Source organism: Grampus griseus (assembly GCF_964374135.1).
Source record: "Grampus griseus genome assembly, chromosome: 18".
NCBI classification, from domain to species: Eukaryota; Metazoa; Chordata; class Mammalia; order Artiodactyla; family Delphinidae; genus Grampus; species Grampus griseus.
In genome coordinates, this window is record NC_139012.1 from 56,892,175 (window position 1) to 56,918,023 (window position 25,849).

Sequence of the window (25,849 nt, forward strand, 5' to 3'; positions counted from 1 at the left end):
TTTTGGGTTCCTGGCTTTTTTCACAAATGCTCCTCAACTTTCTTCCTGTTCCGTTTTGAGCAGCACATCAGGCAGTGCTAAGCTGTATCTCCCGGGAGGCCCGGTTCCTGTGACTGAGCTCTCTAGGTTTATTACACTTTAAAATGATATTGCCTGCACTCAAGTCATGTCTGTATACTCCCGTGTGCATCTCTTGTTGACGGTTTTGAGTTTCCATGTATCTTCCTGGCCATATTAGAAATAAAAAGTTAAGGTTCTGTTTGGGCTTAGAACTCATGTTGTCCTTGTACTTGGACATTCTTCTCAATCTCATGTATTCTCTGGAGAGGGTGGGTAGGGGTGGCCTGGGTTTGGGATCCACACAGAGAACAGGTTCTGCCATCCCTAGACCACCAGGAAGACGCTCTAGTTCACAGCACAAAACCCCCAATAACATGTCTCAGTATCATTCTTCTAAATCATTCACGAAGGCTATACCATTTGCCTTTCTCTGCAGAATGTAGACATTCTTGGGAGCCATTTTCATCTCCTGTTGAAGAACTCAGTATCCTCTCTATGTGGTCACATTCAGACAATATTACTGGTTGTCTGTCTCATCGGTTGTCTATCTCATCACTTACGATGTAGGGGCTGAGCTTTAATCTTTGTAAAGAGTTAGTGGATCTCTCTCTATCTCTAAATCCCATTCAAATGGAAAAGCATCCCCATTTCAAAAGTGCTTAAATGGTGGATGGATTAACTAATACACTGTTAAAGAATACTCATTGCACACTATCCATGACAGCAAAAACAAATACTATTTTAAAGTCCCACAGCAGGGACTGATTCAATACACACCACGGCACATCTGTGGCATGAAGTATCAGGCAGTCATTAAAAGTTGTACTAAGAAAACATTTAATAACGTGGGGAAATGCTCATGATTTACAATGAAAAAAAATGTATGGCTGTAAAACTGCCCATATAATATGCTGTAAATTTGGTAAAAATGTATATATGTGCACACAGGCGAGGCTGAGGGAAACACAAGAAAGTGTAAACACTAATTTCTGAGTGGTAAGATTGCAGATGATTGTTTTCTTTATATTTTCCGCAAAAAGAAAATGGCTCTTTTAAGATAAGAGCATTTGTGTGTGTGGGGGTATTGGATTTATAAAAGTTACCAATCTTCCATTCTAAACAATTGCTTTTGCTTCTGCATCACGTAGGATTATCATTAACCTTTTGGGGGAAGTATATTTGTCTCCAGAGTGGAAAATTTTGGTTTCAGATCTTGATTTTAGCTATATAGGTATCCATGTCTGTGTCAGACCATTTCAGTCAGCACTGAAATTTATGTCTACTTTGGCTGTTTTCGTGTCTCCAAACCCAACCTGTCAGCTTTATTAAACATGCACTAATCCTATTACACGCTCCAAATCCTCTAATGGCCAAGCAGGTCCTATCAGCTCCCGTCCTGACAAAAAGGCCTAACTGTAGGCCCAGCTCCAGCTGTGGAAACACATGGCGGGTTGGCAGTGAAGCTCCTGGTAAGGAAACTTCTCGAGTGTTTACTGGAACCAAAAACACTAACCCTGAAGCCAGCTTTGTCCAACTTTGACAGCAGTTCCCTCTCTAATCCTTCCTTGGGGCACATGCTGAGAAGAGAGTTTATGAACAGGGTCTCCTCCGACCATCAGTCCTTTCCGAGGGGGCTGGGTTGGGATGTGTGTGGTTTTTTTCACGTGCAATTCTGGATTTCACAGCAAATGGTGGGGATACGGCTAATTCACAGCAGAAAACATGGTAAACTAGCTGGAAGAACGCAGCTGGGTGGGTGCAGGAGGGTGGAGTCGGGGTAGAGGTGGGAACGGAAGCACCAGCAGAAGAAAAGCAACGTTACAGAGGCTGTAACTGGAACAAAAGGCCAGAGGCTGGGTGTGAGCATTTAATATGTGAATGGGGCCATACATTACAGGCTAAAGGAAGTATCAGTCCATGAAAAGTCCTCCTTCTTGATTTTAGACATCTACAGAGCAAGGCTGACCCCAGGCAGCTACAGACATGGGTCCATCTCTCTCTGAAGGAAGACAAAGTGGCTACTGATTTTCCAGTTGCGATTTTCAGGGGTCTCAAAGCTCCCTACATACCTACACGTATATACCACTCCCCTCAGACTCTCCTCCCCATGGACCCAATCCTTCCAATAAAGGTCTTGTCTCCAGAGAGTTTAGGGAAACGTGCAAACCAGCTACCTCAAGCCCATTCATTATTCGCACTGTGATATTGACCCAAAGGTGGAGAATGAGTCCTGATGGAATGAGACAGAGGACAAGCCAGTTTTGGTGAGATCGGGGCACAATGACAGAGTCAGCTCCATGTGAGGCAGGAACCACGTCTATATTAGTCACCGATGGATTTCCAGAACCCAGCACAGCACCTGGCACGTGGAAGGATGGAGCAATAATAATATCCAACGCTTCCCAGCCATGTCAACACTGCCTAGCAATGCTCACAATAACCCTATGCGTTAGCTGCAGTCACTACCTTTGTTTTAGAAGTGAACAAAATGGTGGTGCACGGTGCAATGAATGGCCCAGGGTCCCCCAGACAGTAAATGGCGGAACCGGGACTAAAGCCAGGCTACTTGGTGCCCAGATCCGTTCTTAATCTCTACACTCTGCTGCCTCCTTCAATGAAGACTTGTTGATTTACTGAGTCCAAAAGGGATGGAAGGTGAAGTAAGTCAGACAGAGAAAGACAAATATAATATGATATCACTGACATGTGGAATCTAATTTTTAAAAAATGATACAAATGAATTTATTTACAAAACAGAAACAGACTTACAGATAGCGAAAACAAACTTACGGTTACCAAAGGGGAAACGTGGTGGGGAAGGATAAATCAGGAGCTTGGGATGAACATACACACTGCTATGTATAAGATAGATAACCAACAAGGATCTACTTATAGTACAGGGAACTCTACTCAATATTTTCTGATAACCTCTATGCGAAAAGAATCTAGACAAGAATGAATATATGTATATGTATAACTGAATCACTTTGCTGTACACCTGAAACTAACACAACAATGTCAATCAACCATACTCCAATAAAATTAAAAAAAAAAAAAAAAAAAAAAAGAAGGGCTTCCCTAGTGGTGCAGTGGTTGAGAGTCCGCCTGCCGATGCAGGGGACACGGGTTCGTGCCCCGGTCCGGGAAGATCCCACATGCCGCGGAGCGGCTGGGCCCGTGAGCCATGGCCACTGGGCCTGTGCTCCGCAACGGGAGAGGCCGCAACAGTGAGAGGCCCACGTACCGCAAAAAAATAAAATAAAATAAAAAATAAATTTAAAAAAAAAGGGGGGATGGAAGACTGTGTTGGAACACAGACTGGGGGCCTTTGTACAGCCTCAGGCAGTGAGATGGTGAGAAGAAAGACCCCCAGGGGCCGGAAGCACTGTGGCGTCTGCAGTCTCACCCCCGGTATCTGCAGGCGCACGCTCCCTGGGCCGGTGCTCCAGTTCCCTGCCATGCAGCCTGTGGAATGGTGCGAGGGAGGGACAGACCTTTGTGCTGAGGTGTTCCTTACTGTCTCCTCCAGTTCAAGGTCGGGGCCTCCAAGAACAGGCCAGAAGCTACAGGAGGGAAGGATAGAGCCTGAGTCTTCTTGTATTTGACTATGGTCCCAGTTTCCTGTGGGGTTTTTCTTTTTCTTTCGCCTTGTTTGATACATCAGTATGTATATACCCTCTTGTGCTTAACGCACCCAAAGGATGGTAAGCACGTTCTGCAACTGGGCCAAGGGCTCGATGCTAGCAGAGGTTCCGCCATAGGCATCATTAGAATACACGGTTAATGGTAGCTTTCTGCCGCAGCGTGTACTAAACTTGAAGACTGTTCTGCACACAGCATCTCTTCCGTATGCTCTTAACATCTTCACTCTGACAAATTTGAAGACAACTTGAGGATTTACTTACTTACAGAGGCAACGTGAAAAACTGAAAAATCTTTTCTCTTTTGTGTTTTTGTTTTATTGTTGGGTGGGAAAGGTGTTCCACTAGACAGTGGTAACCTTCAGTGCCACAGATGCAACCTCTTTCCAGACTGCAAATGATTTTTGTAACTCCAGTGTGTGAGCCTGAATTATGCAAGTAGAGGAGGGGGCGGTAAAAGCTTTCCTGTAGCAGAAACAAAGAGGGGGGAGAAAAAATTCACGGAAAGCTTCTAGACCGAATTGTTCTATACGTTTCCGGCTTAAGTAGCTACTTTATTTGATCCCTCCTAGCTGTTCCTGCATTTCTTGCATCCTCTCCTTTCCCTTCCACTTTCTCGCCGAGCATATGCAGGTTAAGGATCATGGGTGGTGATACCTCTGGGAGGTACCTGGGAGGAAGGTCATCAAAAGAGATGCAAGGTGAAGACAGATATCAAATTAATTACATTCAACAAAGTAATGAATAGTAAATTTAATTTTAAATTAAAATTTAAAAGTTTTTAATTTAAGATTTTGATATCTGTTATACATAATGACCAGGGACCAGGTTAGTTATTCAGCAATCCTAGGGGTTAAGAGAGAGCTTGGAGACAGAGACCAAAAGAAAAGTCATAGCTTTGCTTTTGAGGAAAGAAAATTGGTTTTGGAATAGCTGAAATCTCTGAAGGATCTGTACTAAAGGCTAGTTTTAAACTTGGGTATACTAAAATATATCCAGTTCCAAATACAAGAAAAAACCTGCTTCAGATCTTAAGTGCAGTCCTCTTGGAGAAAAGGCCTTTGCAATTGATCTCAGCTTCTGGCTCCAATGCTTTTAGATCAGCCTTTCAGAAACCTCTTCTCATGGGCGTGAGCTCACAGAAGGTCTTGCGCATGGGGACAAGGGTGGGCTTTGTAAGGGCGCCTCTGTTTGGGGACCTCAAGAATACTGAACAAGGTGTTGGTCAGATACTGTCCTTGCCCAATAACATATAAAAACAATAGAAAATAATTAGTAACTGAGGGACTCTAGGTGCGGCTACTCTCATAAGCTTAGCTCTTGAGACTTAAATAGGCAAAAGAGTTACTAAGTTGCAAAACCGGACACATCTTTTTTTTTTTTCCCCGACACATCTTTGAGTGGCAGGTGTGCATCTGTCACGCTAACATTCTGAATGCCTGACAATTCTGTTAAGTCTAATCTCCCCGCCAGACTTCATGACACAGCTATTAATATACAGAATCAACCAGAAACAAATCTGAGCCATGCAGACCAGGATTTATGGACGTGTTAATTACGGCATTATTTATAAAATTAAAAAAAAAAAAGGAAGTTAAATGCCTAACACATAGGCACGTGGTTCAGTTAGTTCATATCTACATTACACAGCCATTAAGAGCCATGTCTCTGAGGAACATTTACTGACAAGAAGAATACTCACGGTATAATGAGAAATCAATAAGGTACAAAATGGAAGACACTGTGATCATATTTATTGGTTCATTTATTTATGGTTTTTTCCCCTCTGGTCGTATGCATGCACGTGACTGGGAAGAACTAAAATAAAATACTGTTGGTGACTATCTCTGAGTAATGAGATATTAGCTTATTTTTCTCTACCTTTGTATACTTTTCTGTAATTTTCCAGTTTCATACAAACCTTTTCCTTTTCCAATAAAATATACTGCTTTAAGAAAGCGATTGTTAATTCTCACAAGAATACCTAGCTAAGCCAGCACCAGTCCACTATATGATTATTATTAATAAATGATAATGTACACAGCTCCTATCCTTGCATGTGAGTAATCATGGTGAAAAAAAATCAATATGTCTCAGTCAGTAACCTCTGGGCCAGAAGCTTTAAAACTCATGATCTGCATTAAAACTCATCCTGTCAGAGCACTACCTACTGCAGTGAATATTCTGATATTGGTGCATGAAAAGGGAATTGATACTTGTCAAGGACGTACTTGTCAAGGCCAGGTGTTTATATATGGGGTTTTGCTTAGTACGCTTCTGGATGAGGAAACTGAAGTTCAAAAAGGTCAAATCACTGACTCTGGTCACATGACTCCTCAGTGATCAAAATGGATTCAAACCCTCTCAGTCTGGCTTGAAAGCCCCCTCTCCTTTCACCACCACAGGGCTGGTGAAAACTTCAGATGACACGTAGACTTCATTTCAGACATTTAAAAATATCTTAAAATATTTTGCTAGCACTCCAACCGTGTGGCCAAAATACCTGACCTTTGTTTCTTTTCTTTCACACAACCTAGTGGAGGTGCTGGGGAAACTACCCAAAGGAGACAACATGACAGACAGAAAAGAGAAGGACAGGTGAATAATCCACCTACTGGGAAACGCTTGAAAGAACAGGCAATTTTTAGAGTTGCGCAAACTAGCCTAGCCCTCTGCTCGGTGAGGGAGGAGGCGGCCAGCTGAGATGTCGGGCAAGTGCTACCAGACTCCATCAGTCCACAAATCTCTCCCCGAACCCGCCCCAGTGGGCAAGGTGCTGCTCCTCTCTCCTGCTTGGCCTGACTGAACCCCATTTCTCAACGGTCATTTTGGGGGATTGATTACAAAGCACACGTCATGGATTCTAGAGAGGATTTTTTTTTTTTTTTTTGGGTACGCGGGCCTCTCACTGTCGTGGCCTCTCCCATTGCGAAGCACAGGCTCCGGACGCACAAGCTCAGCGGCCATGCCTCACGGGCCCAGCCGCTCCGCGGCATGTGGGATCCTCCCAGACCGGGGCACGAACCCGTGTCCCCTGCATCGGCAGGCGGACTCTCAACCACTGCGCCACCAGGGAAGCCCTAGAGAGGTATTCTTAGACGTTAAAAACTTTCCTCTAAGAGAGGACGACAGACCTTAAAGATGATCTCTTTTCACTCTTTCCATTTAACAATATATACCTTTTGACATTTCTCAAGAAAGAGCCTACAGACTAGATATTGTATTAGGCCTATCTTTCCACATAGCATCTAACTGAATTCAATCAGCAGATGAGTTTGTAATCCTAACAACATCCCATATAGTTAGAACCTCACCATTACAAAGTGCTTCCAAATCAGTGATATCATTTGCTTCTCACAGTAAACCTGAAGGAAGGAAAGGGAGGTAATGTCACCCCCATTTTACAGATCAGGAAATTGAGACATACTGCCACTTTGTCTGGCTTATTGGATTAGACAGCAGCTTCCTTGGGAGGCACAGAGGGACTGACTCTGAGGGGCGGTGCGTATGAAAGTTTCAAAACGTGGCAGTAACGTGTCTCTGGAAAACAGGATACTGAAAAGGGGTTTTCGGGTAAGGATGGGGTAATGAAATACTGGAGCAGGAAGACAAACACTACTTAGGTCACACTGTTGCCTGTGGAGAGCTCTGGGTGAGTGGCTTCCTTCCCTAACTTTCTGCTTTCTCAGTCCTATCTATGCTTCAAAGCCAAACCCAAATCCCACCGATCCAGGAGCCGTTCTTGAGTATCCAGCACAGAGAAACCGTAATAACAACACCTTAAGATTTCCATGTGCCCTAGCCCATTACCTCATGAAAAGCTGTTGAGGTAGGCTGCACAGTCAGTTTTACAAATGAAGAAAACGAGGCTCAGAGGGGTTCAGGAACTTGTCAAGCTGACACGGCTAATAAGCAGCAAAGTCTGGATTTCAAACTACGTCAAATCACAGCGGCCTCACCTTCCTGTACATGTATCACATCCTGTTTATTGCCTGCCCACGTGTCCCTTAGTTCATCAGCCTTTTGTTGTAAGTTCTTTGAGGGCAGACCCCAAGCCTTATATTTCTTTCTAACCACCCCCTCCCACAGTTAGCAGAGCCCCATGTACACAGTAGGTTCTCATAAGCATCATATGTTAAATATCTGTTTGGTAGGAACAGTAGTTATTAAGAGGGATTTTCTGGTACTCTGAATGTCAGGGTCTCTGCTGCATATAATTAAAACAAGAGTGAACATGGAATGTATAATTTCTCCTCGCTCTAGCTTAATCAGGCATTCATTACCATGTCTGATTCTGTGTTATGTAAAAAGAACTGCTTAGTGAGCATTTTCTATGAAGAGGATAGTCAAATACATACAGATATCAAAGAGATTTTTAAAAAAGGCGAAAACAAAACCATCCAACATATGGAGAGACAATGATCTACATGGCGTACTGTTTCACCTGAGACTAAAGAACTTCCAAGGCAAAGAGAGTGCTTGGCTAATACTGGGAAATTCAAGGTACACCCAGGAGGAAGCAGAGTGCCAAGTGGGATCCTGTACCATTAGACTCTGTCTCAAGAGGACGGATGCTCTATGCAACTGATTGGGGTCAGAAACAGAGAAAGGTACGCTTTCAAGGGCTTTTCTGGGAGAAGGGGTTTGCTTTGAAACCTCTTCAACATAGCAGCCATTTCACTACCCTCTTCATTGCCAGGCAAACTTAATAAAAACACATGCAGTATACAATTTATTACCCTGTTGGGTCTCATTCCATTTGCCCTCCCAACACCTCATTGGTCTATAGCTTTGAAAATATAAAGGGCTCGAATAAATTCACTGAGATGAGAATTTTTATGATAGAGCTTAGCTCAAGTACTCCTGTGTCAACATCTGGTAACCTAAGCTAACAGTACCTACCCATATTTTATCGCCAAACCACACATTAGTAATCTTAATAAGCCGCTGAGACACAGGGCTTCTGACTTCCTTTGTGTTAAAAAGTGCCACATTCTCGTGGGCATTCAACCAACACCAAGCAAGAAGAGCAAACCCCAGGTTTGTGGTACCTACATTTGTGTCCTCATGGCTGTGGCCATTGGTCTCGACCAACTCCTTGGTACCCTTCAACTGCAGATTTTAAGAAAAAACAAAACAAAAAAACCCAAATGAATAAGTAAGCATTATCTACTAAGTGTATATCATCCTGTTAACCCTGATTTATCTGAGGCTGCCCTTTATGAAACTTCCAACAAGAAAAAACAGATGGAGCACATAATTCTAACGAGTCTTCCTGAAACCAGTTTGAGACCAACATTTTACGAAACCTGATGGCTGGCAAGAAATAAATGGGCCTTGGTCATTATTTTTAAATAATAAAATTAGAAAGCAGTTCCACAGGCATAAAATGCATAAAATTCATTCTTAAGAATAATAAATGATTCCATTTCCTCGTTGTATTGCTATTAATTTAAACCCGGCAGTGTTTGCAAGTTGCCACCAGCTAAATGATGTTATATAACAATTGTTCGAGAATTATGTTATTTCCCCTTGTTTTAACATGCCGCAGTGCTACTGTACGTGTCCTCCTTGAGAACCTATTTGAATGACTGACATGGTTTCTGGAGGTCTAAAACAAGACGATTTGCTTCTTTTTGGAAAGGAAGAATTGGCAACACATCTCCTTGGTCACTGAGGCATCAGAAGAAAAGCTATTTCTCAAATGAGATTTTTAACAGTGAACATCTGAAAATGCCTCTCCCTCAGAAGGCTTAGGAGTCATCAGTTATCGGGAGATTTCTGGAAACCTTTAATTGGCATTTTATCCTAGCCTGACTTGAAGCAGACACATGAAGACAGAGAATAAAGGCAGAGGGGAGCAGGCCTTGCAGCTGTTTGCTGGTACTTCTTCCTGGCCTATTGTGCTTAGGAAGCAGCATCTTCTGCATCCTCTTTTTTATGCCTAAAATATTCATGGTGGGATATAAATGCGTAAAGTTTGAAAGAAAATAAGTGCACCACCCATGTGTTTGATTCAAATATTGGTTCTTTCGGGCTCTTGGTACACGTTAAAATGAAAGCGTCTTTGATTTTTGTCAGGCGATCTCAGACTCCCAGCAAGAAAACCACACACTCTCCGTGCCAAGAGAGAGGCTATGCCAAAGCAACGGCGCCGTGGAGGAGCTGAGTGTGGGGCAGCTGGCTGTGGGCCAGTGGGGCAGATTAAGACTCACCTCCACATCACGCTCCTGCTTGAGAAAGAGGCATGCTGCCCTGCGTTCTCTGGGGCTACACCACTGATGCTTCTACACATAACAAAGACAAGGGAGCACAGGCAATGTGTGATACACACGAGAAGAAAAAGTGCGCCTCAGTGACAGCAGCGCCGTCTGTTATCAGAGGGCACAAAGGGACTTAAAAACCCCTCTCTGTTTTCCTGTCTTAAGGGTTTCTTTTCATAGGTGTTCCTCATCTTCTCCTTTTCATCAACCCTCTCTGCTTGTCCCACCTTGTAACTCGTGCTTCTGGGAGTGAAGAGCGGGGTTGGCTCAGAAGGTTTTGTTACTTCTGCCCTCAATGGCCTGGCTCCCTGCTCTCCCCGGAGCTGCTGGTCTCCTCCAGACGGAGGGGCTAACATCTTGTCTGAGGATACCTGGGCTTGGGAACAGGCTCCAGGTGTTGGAAGCTACCACCTCTGTGAAGGACATGAAAGGCAGGAGCCAGTGGGGCCTGGTGGGACCTGGTGAAGCTGCATCTTAGCAAACAGAGAGCTTAGGGAATGAGCCTGCCTTCCCTGGGCTGAGGGCTACGGACGGTAAGGGTCTGCCCTCACAACCTGTTCCTTCTTTTCAGGATTTCCATCAAGTGGCAGTCACGTTAAAGAGCAAAATTCCACGTCTTCAGAGCAGGATATATCTTTTCCTGTGTGTGTGTGTGTGTGTGTGTGTGTGTGTGTCTATATAATACTGTAAGTCCCCTACATACGAACGAGTTCCGTTCCGAGAGCGCGTCTGTAAGTCCAATTTGCTTGTAAGTCCAACGAAGTTAGCCTAGGTACCCAACTAACACAATTGGCTATATAGTACTGTACTGTACTGTAATGGGTCTATAATACTTTTCACACAAATAATACATAAAAAACAAACAAACAAAAAATAAAGAAAACATTTTTAATCTTACAGTACAGCACCTTGAAAAGTACAGTAGTACCAGCTACATCACGGCTGCTTTTATGCTTGCTTTCGGACATCCTGGGCTTGAAATAAAGATACTGTACTCCTGTACTCTATACAGTACTGTACAGTAAAGTACGCAAAAGCACGGCCACTTGAAGAGGATGCACGCACGTGACAACGTACGCCAGACACGTGAACTGACTTATGTGATTGGACAGGCGAACGCACATTTACATCCTCGAAAGTTCTCAACGTGAAGGTTCGTATGCAGGGAACTTACTGTAGTAAGAGTCTAGGCCCACTCAAACCTCTGGGGGGTGAGGCCATCTGTTTAGGCCCTATCTATGCAGGCACTGAAAAGGTGTTTGCACGTATAGCTACTCTACACAAGTCCAAAGAAAGCTTTCTAAGGCATTGTTCAGAGAGGCAGAGGTGTGTTTTTAAATGTATGTCTGTGTGTGGCGGGAAGCTACAGGGAGATGGAAGGAACGTGTCCACTGCCTGCTCTCATCTACAAGGATGACAGGGGCACCGGGCAAGGGGCTCTCGGGAAAACAGGCTAGCGGCGAACAGCACCCAAATGGCGGCTGTGGGCTCTCTTAGGCTTATGTATTCTCGGTGCCTTTGCTTGTAAAGGAGCCATCCCATTACCACAGCAGATTTAAAAACGCTTCCTTTCCAGTCAGATTTCCTAGGTTTTTAATGATTTTAGTTGTTCTGAATCTTGTTCATGTTCCCCATTTATCTTTTTCTTTTTTTAAGTAATGGAGAATGAAGTGTGATGCTTTACCAAAGCCTGTGTACGCACGTTGCTCTTTAAAAACGCATGCCGTGACGACAAGGATGTAGCAATGAATTCTGCAAAACTTAGCATCTATTTTTATGACTGGAGTTTGGAGTTTGAATCAAAATAAACGATCTGAGTCATTTAGAGAAAGGAATTCACCCCTCCTCATCCCAGTAAATCAAGCAGGCAGAGAGAGAAAATGTAAAACAACAAAGCTCAGAGCTATGTCTGTCCGATCAGGAGCAAATCTGGACCAAATCAGCTCTCCTTTGTTGAAAGCCTTTGAATAATGTAAAAGAAGAAAGAACAGTGACTGCAGGTCTCTTAGACAGTAGGTCATTGTGAATTTAGTCATCAATATTTTTTCAGTTCAATCTAACTTATCCAAAATCATATAATGTAAGCCTCAGTCTAAGTTACTGAATCTATCTTAATCGTATAAAGGTAACGATTAGCTTTAGAAAGCATTTTCCTCCAAAGCTATAAAAGCTTATAAATGATCTAACATCTTCACTTGTCCCTCACAATTCACTTATACTTTTAGGGGAAAGTGACTGACAAGATATTTTGAGTCCAAACCATTAAGAAGTTAAAAATCACTTGTAAAGTGACTGAGTCACAGCTGACTAGGCTCATACGCTTCCAACTTCATAGTTTTTTTAAAAAAATATCACTTTTGAAGTTATATATGTTGTGCAGAGGACCTCCTCATACACCACTGTGAGTGAAAATTTTAAAGCAACCTAAATTTGACTACCCCCAAAGGGCTACGGTTACTCTATGTGATTTTTTTTTCCCCCTTCCATTTGCCGTTCATTACATCATGGGCAGCATGTGAAGGCCAGAAATAGGAAAGCATTTCAAGAGCTTTCTCAGCTTCTTGCGTGTAGGTACTGGGCTTAGATTTCACTCAGCTGCCGGGCGATCCATCTCACCCTGCTGTACGACGATCGTTTCAAATTTACTTATCAACGTCGGGCCACACTTTAGTATCAAAGAAAGCCAGGATGAAACGTTCAGATTTACAAACTTCATATGAAAGGTCTGTTGCTCACCCTGGTTAGATAAGTGCCCTGATGCACAGGGGAGAGATTTTTTTAAATGTCGCTATGAATCAGTCCTTCTGATTCAGATGTCTGCAGGACTGTGGGCTATGCTAAACTCATTTTCCTTGCGATGAGACTTAAAAGGAAACTAGCTGCTTGCTGTGAAATTTATCTGCATTGCCAATGTTTTAAAACTTTATCGAAATTCATTTGTCTTCTGGAAGAAACGTTCACACATCGCTGGGGGGCTTGGGTGGTCTAAAGAGGTACCAGAGTGAAAGCAGAGATGCTGCAGATGAGATTATAAATTCTACCCAGCAAAGCTGCTAAGAGGTGGGGAGGGTCCAGGCTGGTCATTTCGAAGATTAACTGCAGCAGTGTTTGCATGTGTGTCGAACACGGGGGAGGCGTGTGTCCGTGTCTGAACTAATTCACGAGGCAGAGCTGTTGCATTCACTTACTTGTTCCTGGAGGACTTTGAGTAATGCCTGTGTGTGTGACTGCTCTTCCTTTGCTTGTTCCAATTCTGACTTTTTGTTGTTTAACTCCTCCTGGATGGTCAGCAATTGCTGTGAAAAGGATATTTAGGATAAGTAGGATTGAAGGCCAACGGAATACTGTAAGATATTGAAAACATCCATTCCAAAACATGAGGAAAAGGTTTGTACGTGTCTTAAAGCTTAATCCAGACTTCAGTTGACCTTTTTTAAATGTCTGTTTCACACACACACCCCCCGTAGTGTAACGAGCGTGCAGTTAATGCCACAGTATCAGGCTGTTTGTGACACTGATGCACAATGCTTGTTTCAGTGTTTGTGAAGGCACCTTTATATTCCTTTAAACACATGCATATCTGTAAAAATATGTAGAATAGTGGTAAGAAACTAAGACATTGACAGCTGAAGAAATTAAATCATAAAGACACTTAAAATAATGAGTCAACTTGTCCGAGGTTACATCATTTTACATATGACCCTAAAGCTAGCGTTCCAGTAGCTCTGTAAAGCTGCTTCCCCAGGTGGCTGGGAGCACAAAAGAGCCTTTTACCTTCTCTGTTATGATGGTGATGTTTTATTAGATCAGCAGGACTGAAGTCCGAACTGCAATCAATGTATCAGTCGAGAAAACTGCTGATACAAGCTGTCAAAACACTCAGCTATGGCCTGCACCGTTGTTCTGAAGCAGGGCCACTGAACGGATTGCTGCGAAGCCTTGAGCGCGCCTTGCCCTATCCACTGTAATGCATGGGAGGCTGACCTGGCCTGCCAGGAGGACGGGGCTGCCCAGAACTAATTCTTTGGAACATGGTTATGTGCTAATATATACACAGGCTGCAGAGCACATTCAAGAGCTTCAAAACAGGCCCCGGAAGCAGCTATGTCTTATTCAGAGCTTCTTGACAACAAAGGGCTAGTTTGCAAAGACGGAAGTCTGTTTCTTCTGCTCCTGCACATGACAAGTGCTGCACTGACGATACGAGAATATCAGTGCGTTCCTGCCACGAGGGTAGCTGTCTCCACACCAAGGCTGCGACTTCTGGGGCTGGACAAGCTGGCTGCAGAGCTGCCTGGCCAGGTCTGAACTATCAAGGCCGGAATAAACACTGTCACTGGATTCCTGATGCTTAAAGTTGCCAAGTGGAAGGATTAAATTAAATCTTCAAAACTGCTAGTTTTGCGGTACGTTGTCGGGGAGGAAGTACTCAGAAAAACACACTGTGCCTTAACCCCCGGGCTTGCGTGTCCTGTTCCCTCGTCCGGTGCTGGCTGTAGATTTAAGAACCTGCTTTGGTCCCCCAGCATAAACAGTGATTTCCTTGCAGTTTTCAAAACACTCAGCGCCCCTTATTTTACCACCTGCCCGTATCATACTCACATACGATGCAATACACACAACCCACACGGGCTCCCTTCACATGTTACGTGATTCAATTGTGCACCAATTGATTAAAGTGCAGAAACCAGGGGGCCATATTGTGCTCTGGCACCATGATAAGTAATGAAAACGACCATTTCCAAACAGTGGGGAATGACCCTGGTTCTTTATTCTCATTCATGACCAGCCCCAGAACAGTTCCGAGAGGATCTGGTGCTCCGACTTCCACGATGCCGAGTGGATTTTTAAGTCATTAGACCATTTCGAATCCACTCCTTAAACCTCCTTTAAAAATGAGCCAAATGAAGGACAGGAAATTGTCTTCAAACATAGGTAGCTTATGTTCACTCAACTGCAGCACTCGAAGTAGCAAAATTTAGAAACGACTGATGTCCAGCAGAGGGGGACTGGCTACAGTAACGATGGTGCATCTGTACAATGGAACACCATGCAGCCATTAAAGTGAAGTTGCACAAGTGTCTCTGGACATAGAATTAACTCATACTATACTGTTCTCCACATGAAAAGTTCAGGCTATGAAAGGGTTTCCCTGAATTTTGCAAACTATTCGTAGAAATGAACCTGGACACTGTCTCTGGGTGAGTGGGCTTACGGATCTTTCTGTTAGGTTTGCTTGTCATTTTCTGGTATGTCTGTAAAGGAGCAGACACTGCTTTAGTAAGAACAGCAACAAGAGCAAACAAACGAACTTAGTTAAAGTTGGGGAAAGGACACAGAAAGGAAAACCACTTGGACACAACTCTCAGCTGTTATTACCAACACTGTGAATAGATCAGAGGGGAAGTGAGAACGCCACTGAGTCTGCCATTTCATCCACACGTTTACAACACTGCTTCGTGCTATTAAAACGTGTGTGCGCTCGTGTACACACACACACACACACACACACACACACACACCCTTCCCCTGACCTCACTTCCCATGTAAGCTTCCATCCGTTCTCACTGTTCCTTGGAATCACACTTTTAAATTAAAAAAAAGTGTGATTCCAAGGAATCATCCCCAGTTCCTTTTCTTCTTGTATGTAGGCAACCGCTTTCAACGGTTTCTTTTTTATTTGAATGTGTTTTTCCAAAATATATACTGTTGTTTTGAGAGTATGCATTTGTATGTTAAGTGATAGTGTTCATTTTTCTTGTTTACTATGTTTTTAAGCTCCATGTTGATATGTATATATATCTAACTATTGCTTCTGGTGGCTGCATACTATTTTATAGGGTACGTCCACTCAGTTATACCTATTCCACTCTCCCAGTGAAGGCCACTCAGATTATCTCCAATTCTCCTCCCCCTGTAAAAGGCTGTAGTGGGAGATGCTAATGCTTGTCCCTATGGACCTGTGGGAGACTTGCCCTGGTGCATATCCAGCAATGGAGCTGTCGGTCATGGGGCACGCCTGAGGAGTTCAGTGCCAAAGCTGCATCACAGAATGGCTGTACCAGCCTACCCGCCCACCAGTGCTATAAGAGTTACTGTACCCCACACCCACACTAACATTTTGCATTATCCAACTTTCTAACCTCTGTCAGTCTAATAATATCAAGATTCTTCACCTTGGGACTTGCCTTGTGGTCGAGCTGTAAAGAATCTCTCTTCCAATGCAGGGGATGTAGGTTCGATCCCTGGGTGGGGAACTAAGATCCCACATACCATGGGGCAACTAAGCCCACCTTCCACGGCTACTGAGCTCATGTGCCTCAATGAGAGAGCCCTGCGTGCCGCAAACTACAGAGCCCGCGAGCCACAACAAGAGAGAGAAAACCCGCATGCCACAACTAGAGAGAAGCCCGTGAGCCGCAACGGAAGATCCAGCATGCCTCAACGAAGACCCCGCGTGCTGCAACTAAGACCCGATGCAGCCAAATAAATAAATTAATTTATATATATTTTAAAAAAAGATTCTTCATCTTTGAAAAATCTCATACTTCTCTGACCCCCTGGGGTTTTATGCATCTCACATGTCTGCCAGCCTTTGAGGTTTACTGACACTTCTTAAAGGGAGAGTCAAGGGTAGTGGTTCTTAAATATGGAGAACTTTTCAAACACACTTATTCCTGGGTCCCACAGAAGACCAATTAACTCAGAATATCTAGGGGACGGACCCAGGCAATAATATTTTTTTAAAAAACCTCCACAGGGCTTCCCTGGCGTCGCAGTGGTTGAGAGTCCGCCTGCCGATGCAGGGGACACGGGTTTGTGCCCCGGTCCAGGAAGATCCCACATGCTGCGGAGCGGCTGGGCCCGTGAGCCATGGCCGCTGAGCCTGTGCGTCCGGAGCCTGTGCTCCGCAGTGGGAGAGGCCCGTGTACCGCAAAAAAAAAAAAAAAAAAAAAAAAAAAACACCTCCACAGATAATTTTAATATGCAGCTGGGAAGGAAAACCACTGTCTCTTTAAATGCTTATTTAATCCTGCTACAACGTTGCTTCTGTCCAGAGTACCCTACTCAGACTCTGCTCTTACTAAAGTCACTAACGCTTTTCTAACTGCCAACTAGGATGTCAGGTTCTGTTTGCCTTGGCATGTCCTCTCTCTCCAGGCGATCCTGTTCACACCCATCGCTTCAACTGCATGGGCTCGGCTCCTACGCTCCTGCTTTTCAAAGCTGACCTCACAGCCTCCGCCCCTCCTACTGCCCACCAGACCCTTTCCCTACAGTGTTCCAAACTGTGCTTACTGTGACCCCTCCCCCACAAGGCTAATTCTATTCCCCTGGTAACCAGAGTTAAAACCTTGAGGTCCATGCCCGCCCTTTCATCACGCCCACAACCTCTCTGCCCGTTGCTCTGCCTTCTCTCCAACCATCTTCACTGTCATGTTTAGGATGAGCATCTCTCTTCTGGATCTGCTTTTTCCTCCTGTCATTCACCCTACACTCCTGAGAAAATTGAATCAAAGTGCTCCCGTGCTTAAAAAATACCATCGATCCCCCAATCTCTACTGGATAAAATCCAAACCACTGGCTGTGTCGTCCTTCCCCAGACATGCTAGGTCCTTTCATGACTCTATGAAAAGCTCACTACCCAGAATTCTGCCTGGCAGATTCCTATTCATTTTTTAAGCCAGCTTAAAGAATGTTTTCGGGCTGACGTCAATCCATATGATGACTTTATACGATAGAAAAGAGCCCCATCCTCTAGGCAGACAGGACCCTTCACTAAGGCACATGGTTGGGCAGTAGAGTAGGGGCTTGATTTCATCCCCTTTCACCCATTTGGCCTGGTGCCCTTGTCCAGGGCAAAACCTGCACAACTATAAGCAGTGGTCTTGGTTTCTTCCTCAATAAAGACCCCCTCTGATCACCCAAGCAAAGTTAGCTGTTCTAACTTCCATGCTCCAAAAGCACTTTTATATGATATATTACATTTCATAGATATCTCCCCAACTAGCCTACAACCACCAATGGTAGGGTCAATAACTGGGTTATCTCTAACACACGACAGGTGCTGAATGAACGAATGAGTAAAGAGGTGAATGAATGCTTGCTCTGGTTTCCCCAATTCTATGAGATTAAGCCACGATCTAGCAAAAAAACAAAACAAAAGAAAAACAAAAAAACCACACACACACACACAAAAGCCAAAACGAGAACAACAACTACCTGAGGATCTATCACTGGGTAATTTATTGTTCTAGACATATGGGTATATGAAATCTTCAGAGGAAAATAGCACTTAAGACGTTTTGATTCTTTACTCTGGAAGTTCTAGATACCATCCTCAATCTATAGGGGAGTATTTCTTTTTTTTTTTTGCGGTACGTGGGCCTCTCACTGTTGTGGCCTCTCCCGTTGCGGGGCACAGGCTCCGGACGCACAGGCCCAGCGGCCATGGCTCACGGGCCCAGCCGCTCCGCGGCATGTGGGATCTTCCCAGACCAGGGCACGAACCCGTGTCCCCTGCATCGGCAGGCGGACTCTCAACCACTGCGCCACCAGGGAAGCCCGGGAATATTTCTTAAAAGTCTAAGAAAATCCAATCAGTGAATTTATTATTATGTAATTTCTTCCCCATGTTCCACCAAAAAGCAAACAAATAAACCAAAACCACCACTAGAGGAAAAACAAAATAAACACCCCTGGGCTATTTTCTGCATTCTTTCAAATGAATTGTTGCTTTTGTTTACAAAAGGTAAACTCACGAATCTAACATTTATGGATTCAAAACCGTGGGGATTCAAAACTGTGATTGTTCATATGACTAGATGTCTTATAAAAACAATGAGATAGTCTGCAACTAGATAATTTAAGTCAGCCTTTCTGGTCTTTTTTCACTTGAAATCTGTGAGACTGTATACTATTCTTTCCAGTTTGAATTTTTAAGTTCCAGAGTGCCTCAATTACAGAAGTTCACAGGCAGCTAGAACTTAATCAGAAGAGTCTCTCGGTTGGACCGGCTGACTGCAGCATAATTTTAATTTAACACTGGGAAGTGTGGCATTAAACAGATGCACTATTACATTTTTGGTGGCTACAATTGAGTGTGTTCCAATTAGGCAATTATCCATAGGCCAATCAAGTGCAAACACTCTGGCGGACAAAAACAGGTAAATAAACGCCGAACCTGACACATCTTCGTACTTCCAGGCCACTGATTTAATAGGATCATTCGTAATGCTCTTTGGGGATGCAGACTTCCGTGTGTAATGGGTCTTTCTCTCTGACAAATCCGAAGAGCAACCAGTGTTATCTGGAGCCCCGGAATAAGTGAGGTCACGTTTCCATTTTTACAGATGGGCGATTCACAGGCACCCAGAGGTTAAGTCCTGTATCCGAGGCCACGGTATCGGGGAAACACCTACCACCTGCACAACTCGATTTTCCTACTTCAAACTGTGGTTTCTACCCTGACAACCACGCTGATCCGTCAATTGGAAATGGAAATCAGGACATGCCAGACTTAAAACCTTCCTAGCCATGACTTCTACCTACGCCTTCACCATTTGCACTTAAGACCGAGGCTGCTGGAGACGTGCCTTTGTGTATCCTTCTGTGAGTGCTGTGGTGGATTTCACTTTCCTTTAAAAACTGTAACCCTTTCCTTGTCTTTTTCCCTTAAATTCTATAATTTTGTCACTAAGGTCAAGTCTTTATATAGCTAACATATCAGATGAGCTTAGATTCCATGAAAGCCCCAGACTATGGAGCAGATTCTCTGTACGAAAGAACACCAGCAACGTCTCATGACAAGCTGATGCTCACTGAATGGTGCCGCCTCAGGAATCTCTTGCAGGACTGGTGAGCTGCTTGGGGATGGAGCTGCTGGGTGGCATGAAACTGAGAGCATCTGACTTTGTGTCTTCCATGGCGGTGGAAGAGACTCTTTCTAAATTCATGGTGGTGGCAGGTCACGTGAACTCGTGCCACTAGGTAGATATAATATATACCGATAGTGACTGACACCTATACACACACACACACACACACATTTTCTCTCTTTCCCTCTTCCCCTCATTTCAAGATTTCCCCAGCGACTGGCTCTATGTTCAGTTCTTTTAAAACAATCCAGTAATATTCAATGATCAATCAATCAAGCAATCGTTCATTTATCCATTCTTTCAATCATCACTTATCTCCTAAGTACACAGTGCTGGGCTAGACAGTGTGCAGGACACGGAGGAAACCAAGTAGACTATCCTCAAGATGCTGGGTCACAAGGCTGCTAGCCTATCCACTAAAATGAATTTAGGGTGGCACAAAATATTCTAACAGTGGCTCCAACCAATGTGGTTTCCCTAGGAGGTTCTTGGGGATCAGTTCAGGTGTTAGGAGAACATGAGCTCAGGGGATCCACTTTGAATCAGAACTTGTTCTCTACTCATTAGAAATGAGCCACCAAATACTAATGCTTGAGGTCTGGAAATATTTGAGCCCATACGGTGTCAATTTTTCATGTGTTTTTGCTCTTTTGATTCAGTTTTAATAAATGTTATTCCATCTCGATAACTTTGCTATAAATTCGATGCCCTACTTAGTGGGATAAGCCTTTAAAGGCCAGTAGGATATCGCCTAAGGAAATGAGGTCTGCTGGCTTCCAAAGACAGTTTTCCACCAAAGGCCAGGGTGGGTGTGACTATGTCTGGACAGACCAATCAGCAGTTGTTTTAATGTCCAGACCATGGGGCGACGCCTGCGGGCAACCAGCATCACCATGTCTGCACACCTTGTCTCCAACCCCATTACTCCGTGTATTTCAGCCTGCTATCTGAACCCCCCCGGTGGCCAGTGCTGCCGGATCCTTTTCATCTTGTCCTGCTACAAGGTGAGGGGATCCGCTCATTCGTCCCTTCCTCCTTGGTGAGATCCTGCTACCCAAACACAGCTCCCTGCTTCTGCTGCTTTTCTCCCCAGGCTCTCCAGACCTTCCACCCCTTCAGGCCGGCTTTGCTTCTCACAGACTTCAGAACCACTTAGGAAGGGCAGCCGCGCTAGGTCCCACTGCTGAAGTCTGCCTGTTCCCACCTCACCTCTAACACTGAATCCCGAGCCAATCCCTGATTGCTGGGAAAAGCCTGAGATGTAAAAAATCAAGTGCATATTATCACAACCTAAGAGCAAGGCTTTGCCTAAAGGCCAACACATCTAACAGTATTCCTGAGAAAGGAGAGAAACCTGGCTCAGGGGAAGGACAGTCATTTACTACCTGGTACTCACAACGTTCACTTTTCTCCTTGGGAAAAAAAAAAAAAGATGGAATTGAACTAGTTTGAATTTTTTTGTCACACGAGGTGGTAAGACTACTCCAAATTTATTCTTGTTTTAAATGCCATCTGCTTCTACCTGCGGATGAAACTGCGCTTCAATTTATATCAAGGTCCAAGGGTGACTAAGCCTGTGGCCTGTTTTATCCATCCCAGTGCCTCCCTCTCTGCCAACAGCTCAGTGACCCCTGGGGGAGAAACATCTTCTGGAGAGAACCCCACCATTTAGATGACTGATAGCAGGAACACCAGATCACAGGAATGAAATTGTGCTCAGGGCCTAATATCCTATTACACCAGGCTATGCATATTTAATTCCTTGGGTCTCTCCTCATAAATCAATTCCTTCAGGCCCTTAATCTCATCAATATCTTTTCTGATATTGAATTTTAAATGCCATTCTCATTGCTAGGTAGAAAGGCAATCTCTTACTCGTGATGGGATCAGGTTTCATTTACAACTGAGAGATGCTTGGAGGAGCCTGGCCCTGTTCCCTGACCCTGCTGTTAAGATCCTAATGTCGGTCAGAGACAAACAGCCCAGGTGCAGGTCTGACAGGGCTGGCCCTCCAAGAGGTCAAGACAAGGAACCCTGGGGTCATGCCTATTGGTACCCTGGGAGCCTGGGACAGCTCTGGGAGACTGGGGAGAAGGCAGAAGTAAGTGTTTTCAAGGGTGTGGATCCTCAAGGGGGTCCCTGAGACATGAGGCACCCTGCCACCCACCCAGGGCGGTGTGCTCTGACAGGGGTTCCCTTCTCTGAACAGACGAGCAAGGGCCTGACCGAGGACACACATGGTGTGCATACACTGGAGCAAGATCTCGCGGGACGTGGGCGAAGGGAGGCCACGGGCCATGGGTTCTCTGGAGGGGAAGCATACAACCGGAGAGCAAGGGTTTGGAGCTGGAATGTTTCCAGGTTCTCTGAGGCTGGCCCCTAACACTGGTGTTTCCCCCGCTGCAGGGTAAGGGAAGAATCCCTGAATTCCGTGAGCTGTGCAAAATTCCCGAAGGGAAGCAGAAGCGATAAATGTAAGACTTCAAGAGTGACCGAGAATTGGGTAACGCAGGTAACCACTGAGGTGCAGATCTGGAGGCCTAAGTCTGCAGGCAGTGGAAGGACTCCAAGGGCGGGGCTCTGGGAGCTGTCAACCTCGGGGCAGGAAATAAGCAGGTGCAACTGCACAAAACTTAATGGTAATCAAACTAAATGAAGGTCCATCCACTGATTATCAGCGTGCACCATCAATTCTAACATAATCAGTGATAAAATCCTTTGTTGATCTAAAGCCTAACCAATTGCTGTGGTTACTGATAAGAGTCAATATACATGGGCAAGCTTCAAATGAGCAGTTTCACTTCTTACCCTTTAATAAACATACTTGATGTAGAAACGAATTTGGAAAATGTCAGTATCACAGTCTGCTCCCACCCTCCCCCTCCCCCAGCCCCATATGCTCACACAGGACTCAGCTACACCCAGTTTTTGGATTTTGAGCTTGTCTCAGACACAGTGTCTCCAATCCCTGTAGCACTACATGTATTCTTACATTTCTACAGCAGATTCGAAATAAACAATGGTGGCACAGTTATCGCAAGGACTGAGAGCTAGAACTGAGCTACTTCATTCCACAGGACCTCTTAAAGAATTTTTATGTCTAAAATTTGAAACAGTGAAACATGGTGAGAACCATGAGTTGTATTATTTTTGTTGAGTGCAAATTTTAGTTCTTATGTTACATATTTATACTGAATTTTAATATTTTACAAGTTGAAATGAGTTCTTTCAAAACTGTTGACTGTTTGCCTTAAAACTAAAGGACAGATCAAGAAAATGTTACCAGATCAGTGGTACTATTAGTAGTTGCCTAAATTGTGTCTTTTGCATTTGGGTTTGTTAAGATTCATGTATTTACTGGACAATTATTTACAGACTGTAATATATTAACTATAATCAAAAGATCAAAGTGCAAACTGTTAGGTGGGTTAAAAAAATTATTTAATAGAGAGTTGTGATTTTTTCCTTACATTGTACTATTTTACTTAAAAATTTTTTTACAGGCATAATTATATGTGAAATTCAATATAAGAAAAATTTCACTGTATTTCTTTCTTGGCCACTATTATTACTTGTTTCATTTCATGATTATTACTGAAAATAATTTTGTCCTGTAGCAGAGGAGGATGTTTAAAAAAGGACCCCCTCGGAGTGTCAAGTTACACTAGGCACACCCCTGGCACGCAGCCCAGTGTCTGGGCAGGAGAGGAGATAATGACCTTGGGAGGGGAGAAATGTGTCATCAGACTTGGTTTTAGAGACCATTTCCTTTACTTGGCTATCCTCCTGGGAGGGCCTTGTGTAAAAGACAAGATACCCTTTGGCATTTGTATAATCCAATGGAGTTACTTATCACGATACACTATACCCCAATAAGGCAACATTATTATGAAAAGAAATACAGCCAAGGATTGGAGAAAAGGCAAAAAAATAAGCCCCAGGTCATTGTTTCAAGGTTAACATGGTTAGCTCTATCGCTGACTTGCTGTGTGACCTCAAACAAGCCACTTTACTGCTCTGGTCTCCTCTTTCCCTCACAACTTTCTCATGAGGAATGATTTATCATTTGCAAAGCAACACATCAATTAATGTCTTGCTTACTGAACGCAGGAAAAGAAGATGCAAAAGTGGCTTAGAAGACTCAAAAACCTATTTTCTCTTCTTCAGATGATTTTCTTTTTAATAGTGTGATTTGCAGTGTCATTTCAACTTCCTGTTTTTCACTTTCCTCATATGTTAAATAAAGATGGCAATACTCATGAGTGGGATATTATGAGACTAAAGAACATCCATTAATATGTGAGGCTCCTTAATGGCAAAGGGTACTAAGTTAAATGAAAGGGCTGTTACTATCCTCTTTGCAAAAATGGACAGACTAAGGTCAAGTGAGCGGGCCTTACATGAGTGGGCACTCCTGGGGATTAATATTCATAGCGGAAGGTCTGTTCTTCAGTCCCATCCTGGCCATGCTGGTCGTCCTCCTTCAGCCAATTTTCAAAACACAGGGCCAGCCAACTTGAATTAACACCATTCATGCAATTCCCAAGAGAAGGTGTCACATGTGTTGCTGAGGTAGGAATATAAATCAGTGATATTCCTTCTGTTGCCTCTGCTGGCAATTCCACTGCAAATGATAATCCAATTTGCTGGGATTTATTTATTCTTGTCACTTTTTTTTGGCAGTTATATAAGGTGGTCATCACCCCAGCCTCTGGGCACATGTACAGCTGTTAATGTAGAAATTTAAAATATTAACATGCTTTCCAGCCAGGTTGGCCCATTTACTTCAAACAAGAACCTAATTGCACAGCTGGGTCTTGCATTGTGCCCCAGAGGCCAAAAGAGATTTGTTCGTTTTCTGCAGGGTTTATAACCCAGTCACGATCAGAGCTTATAGCTAGAAAACCCTTTATGGGTGACTTGTGACCAAAATCCCGTGGCCATCTTTGGAGTTGGCTTATGCAAAGTGATCTGGGGCTAATTCAGTTCAGCCCGTGGAGAGCCAAACCATGCTCTCTCTGGCATCAGTAACAGATACTACCATCATCAGTGACCACCTTGACTGCAGTTTTAGGAAAGCGGCTTTTGACTTAATGGTTACAGAGTAAGAACGTGGTTTTGAGAGCTTTTAGTTGAATCCTAATTGGTGAGAAAGTTGTAATGATCTAACATGTAAATGAAGAGAGAAAATACAGCTGAAAGTTCTCTCTCTACATCAGCCACAGATGTCTGACTAAGGATGGACATGGGTCATCACCTATGTTGCCCAACTCTTGATTAATGGTAGAACTTGAGTGAAGCTAATTCAATAACAATATTCCCAATTTTCCTTTGTTAGCGCAAGTTGACGTTTTTATGGCTAGGAGACTCAGACATCTAGGGGCAGGGTGAGGAGAGGAGGACTGTCCCTGAACTGAGTGCTTTGAATCTTTAGTGACTCTGCAACAAGGTTTGCAAATAATGGGCACATTCGTCTGTCACAGAGAAGGTGTGAGGCAGAGGATGTCTGCTCGTTCCCTGAAGTCTCCACGTTATTTTAATACACTGGGGCTGGTCTGGGACCCCTCATTAGGAGTCTCAGAGTAACCAGAACCTCGTGGAGGTCTCCAAGTTTCACCTGTTCCCTGTTCCAGAGCCAAGCCCTGGGGAGACAGGTGAAGGCCTCACCAGATAAGGACAGTCTCCCTGAGGGGCTTTAACCACCTGCAGGTGGTCTCCGTGGCAGTTACTTAACCTCTGGACTATCTCAGGTTTGCCCAGTCCCTGAACTGCAGACTGTCTTTAAGGAAAAAAACAAAACCGCAGCAACAGTAGCAGCAGCTGCAAGAGAAAAGCTCAACAGAGACTGACTGCCATTGTGAAATGTGCCACATACTCTTAATATCTGGGGCTGAGATCCATTGGGTAAAATAAAATAGAGCACCACCCATTTTGCATAGATCTCAAGGATGCAGACAGAAAATTACCATTTTAAACCGATCTTCTCTGCTTCTGCGACATTAAACAT

General features: G+C 44.0%; 1 protein-coding gene across 1 annotated transcript in view; it reads right to left on the reverse strand.

Annotated features, from left to right (window-relative positions):
* Positions 1–25,849, reverse strand: part of ENOX1 (ecto-NOX disulfide-thiol exchanger 1) — a 299,647-nt gene that overhangs the window by 53,889 nt on the left and 219,909 nt on the right. The window contains exons 12-13 of the mRNA XM_082675771.1: positions 13,153–13,260; positions 8,757–8,813 (exon numbers count right to left, since the gene is read on the reverse strand). Coding sequence (XP_082531897.1) covers positions 8,757–8,813; positions 13,153–13,260 — 165 coding nt within the window. The remainder of the gene's footprint in view (positions 1–8,756; positions 8,814–13,152; positions 13,261–25,849) is intronic.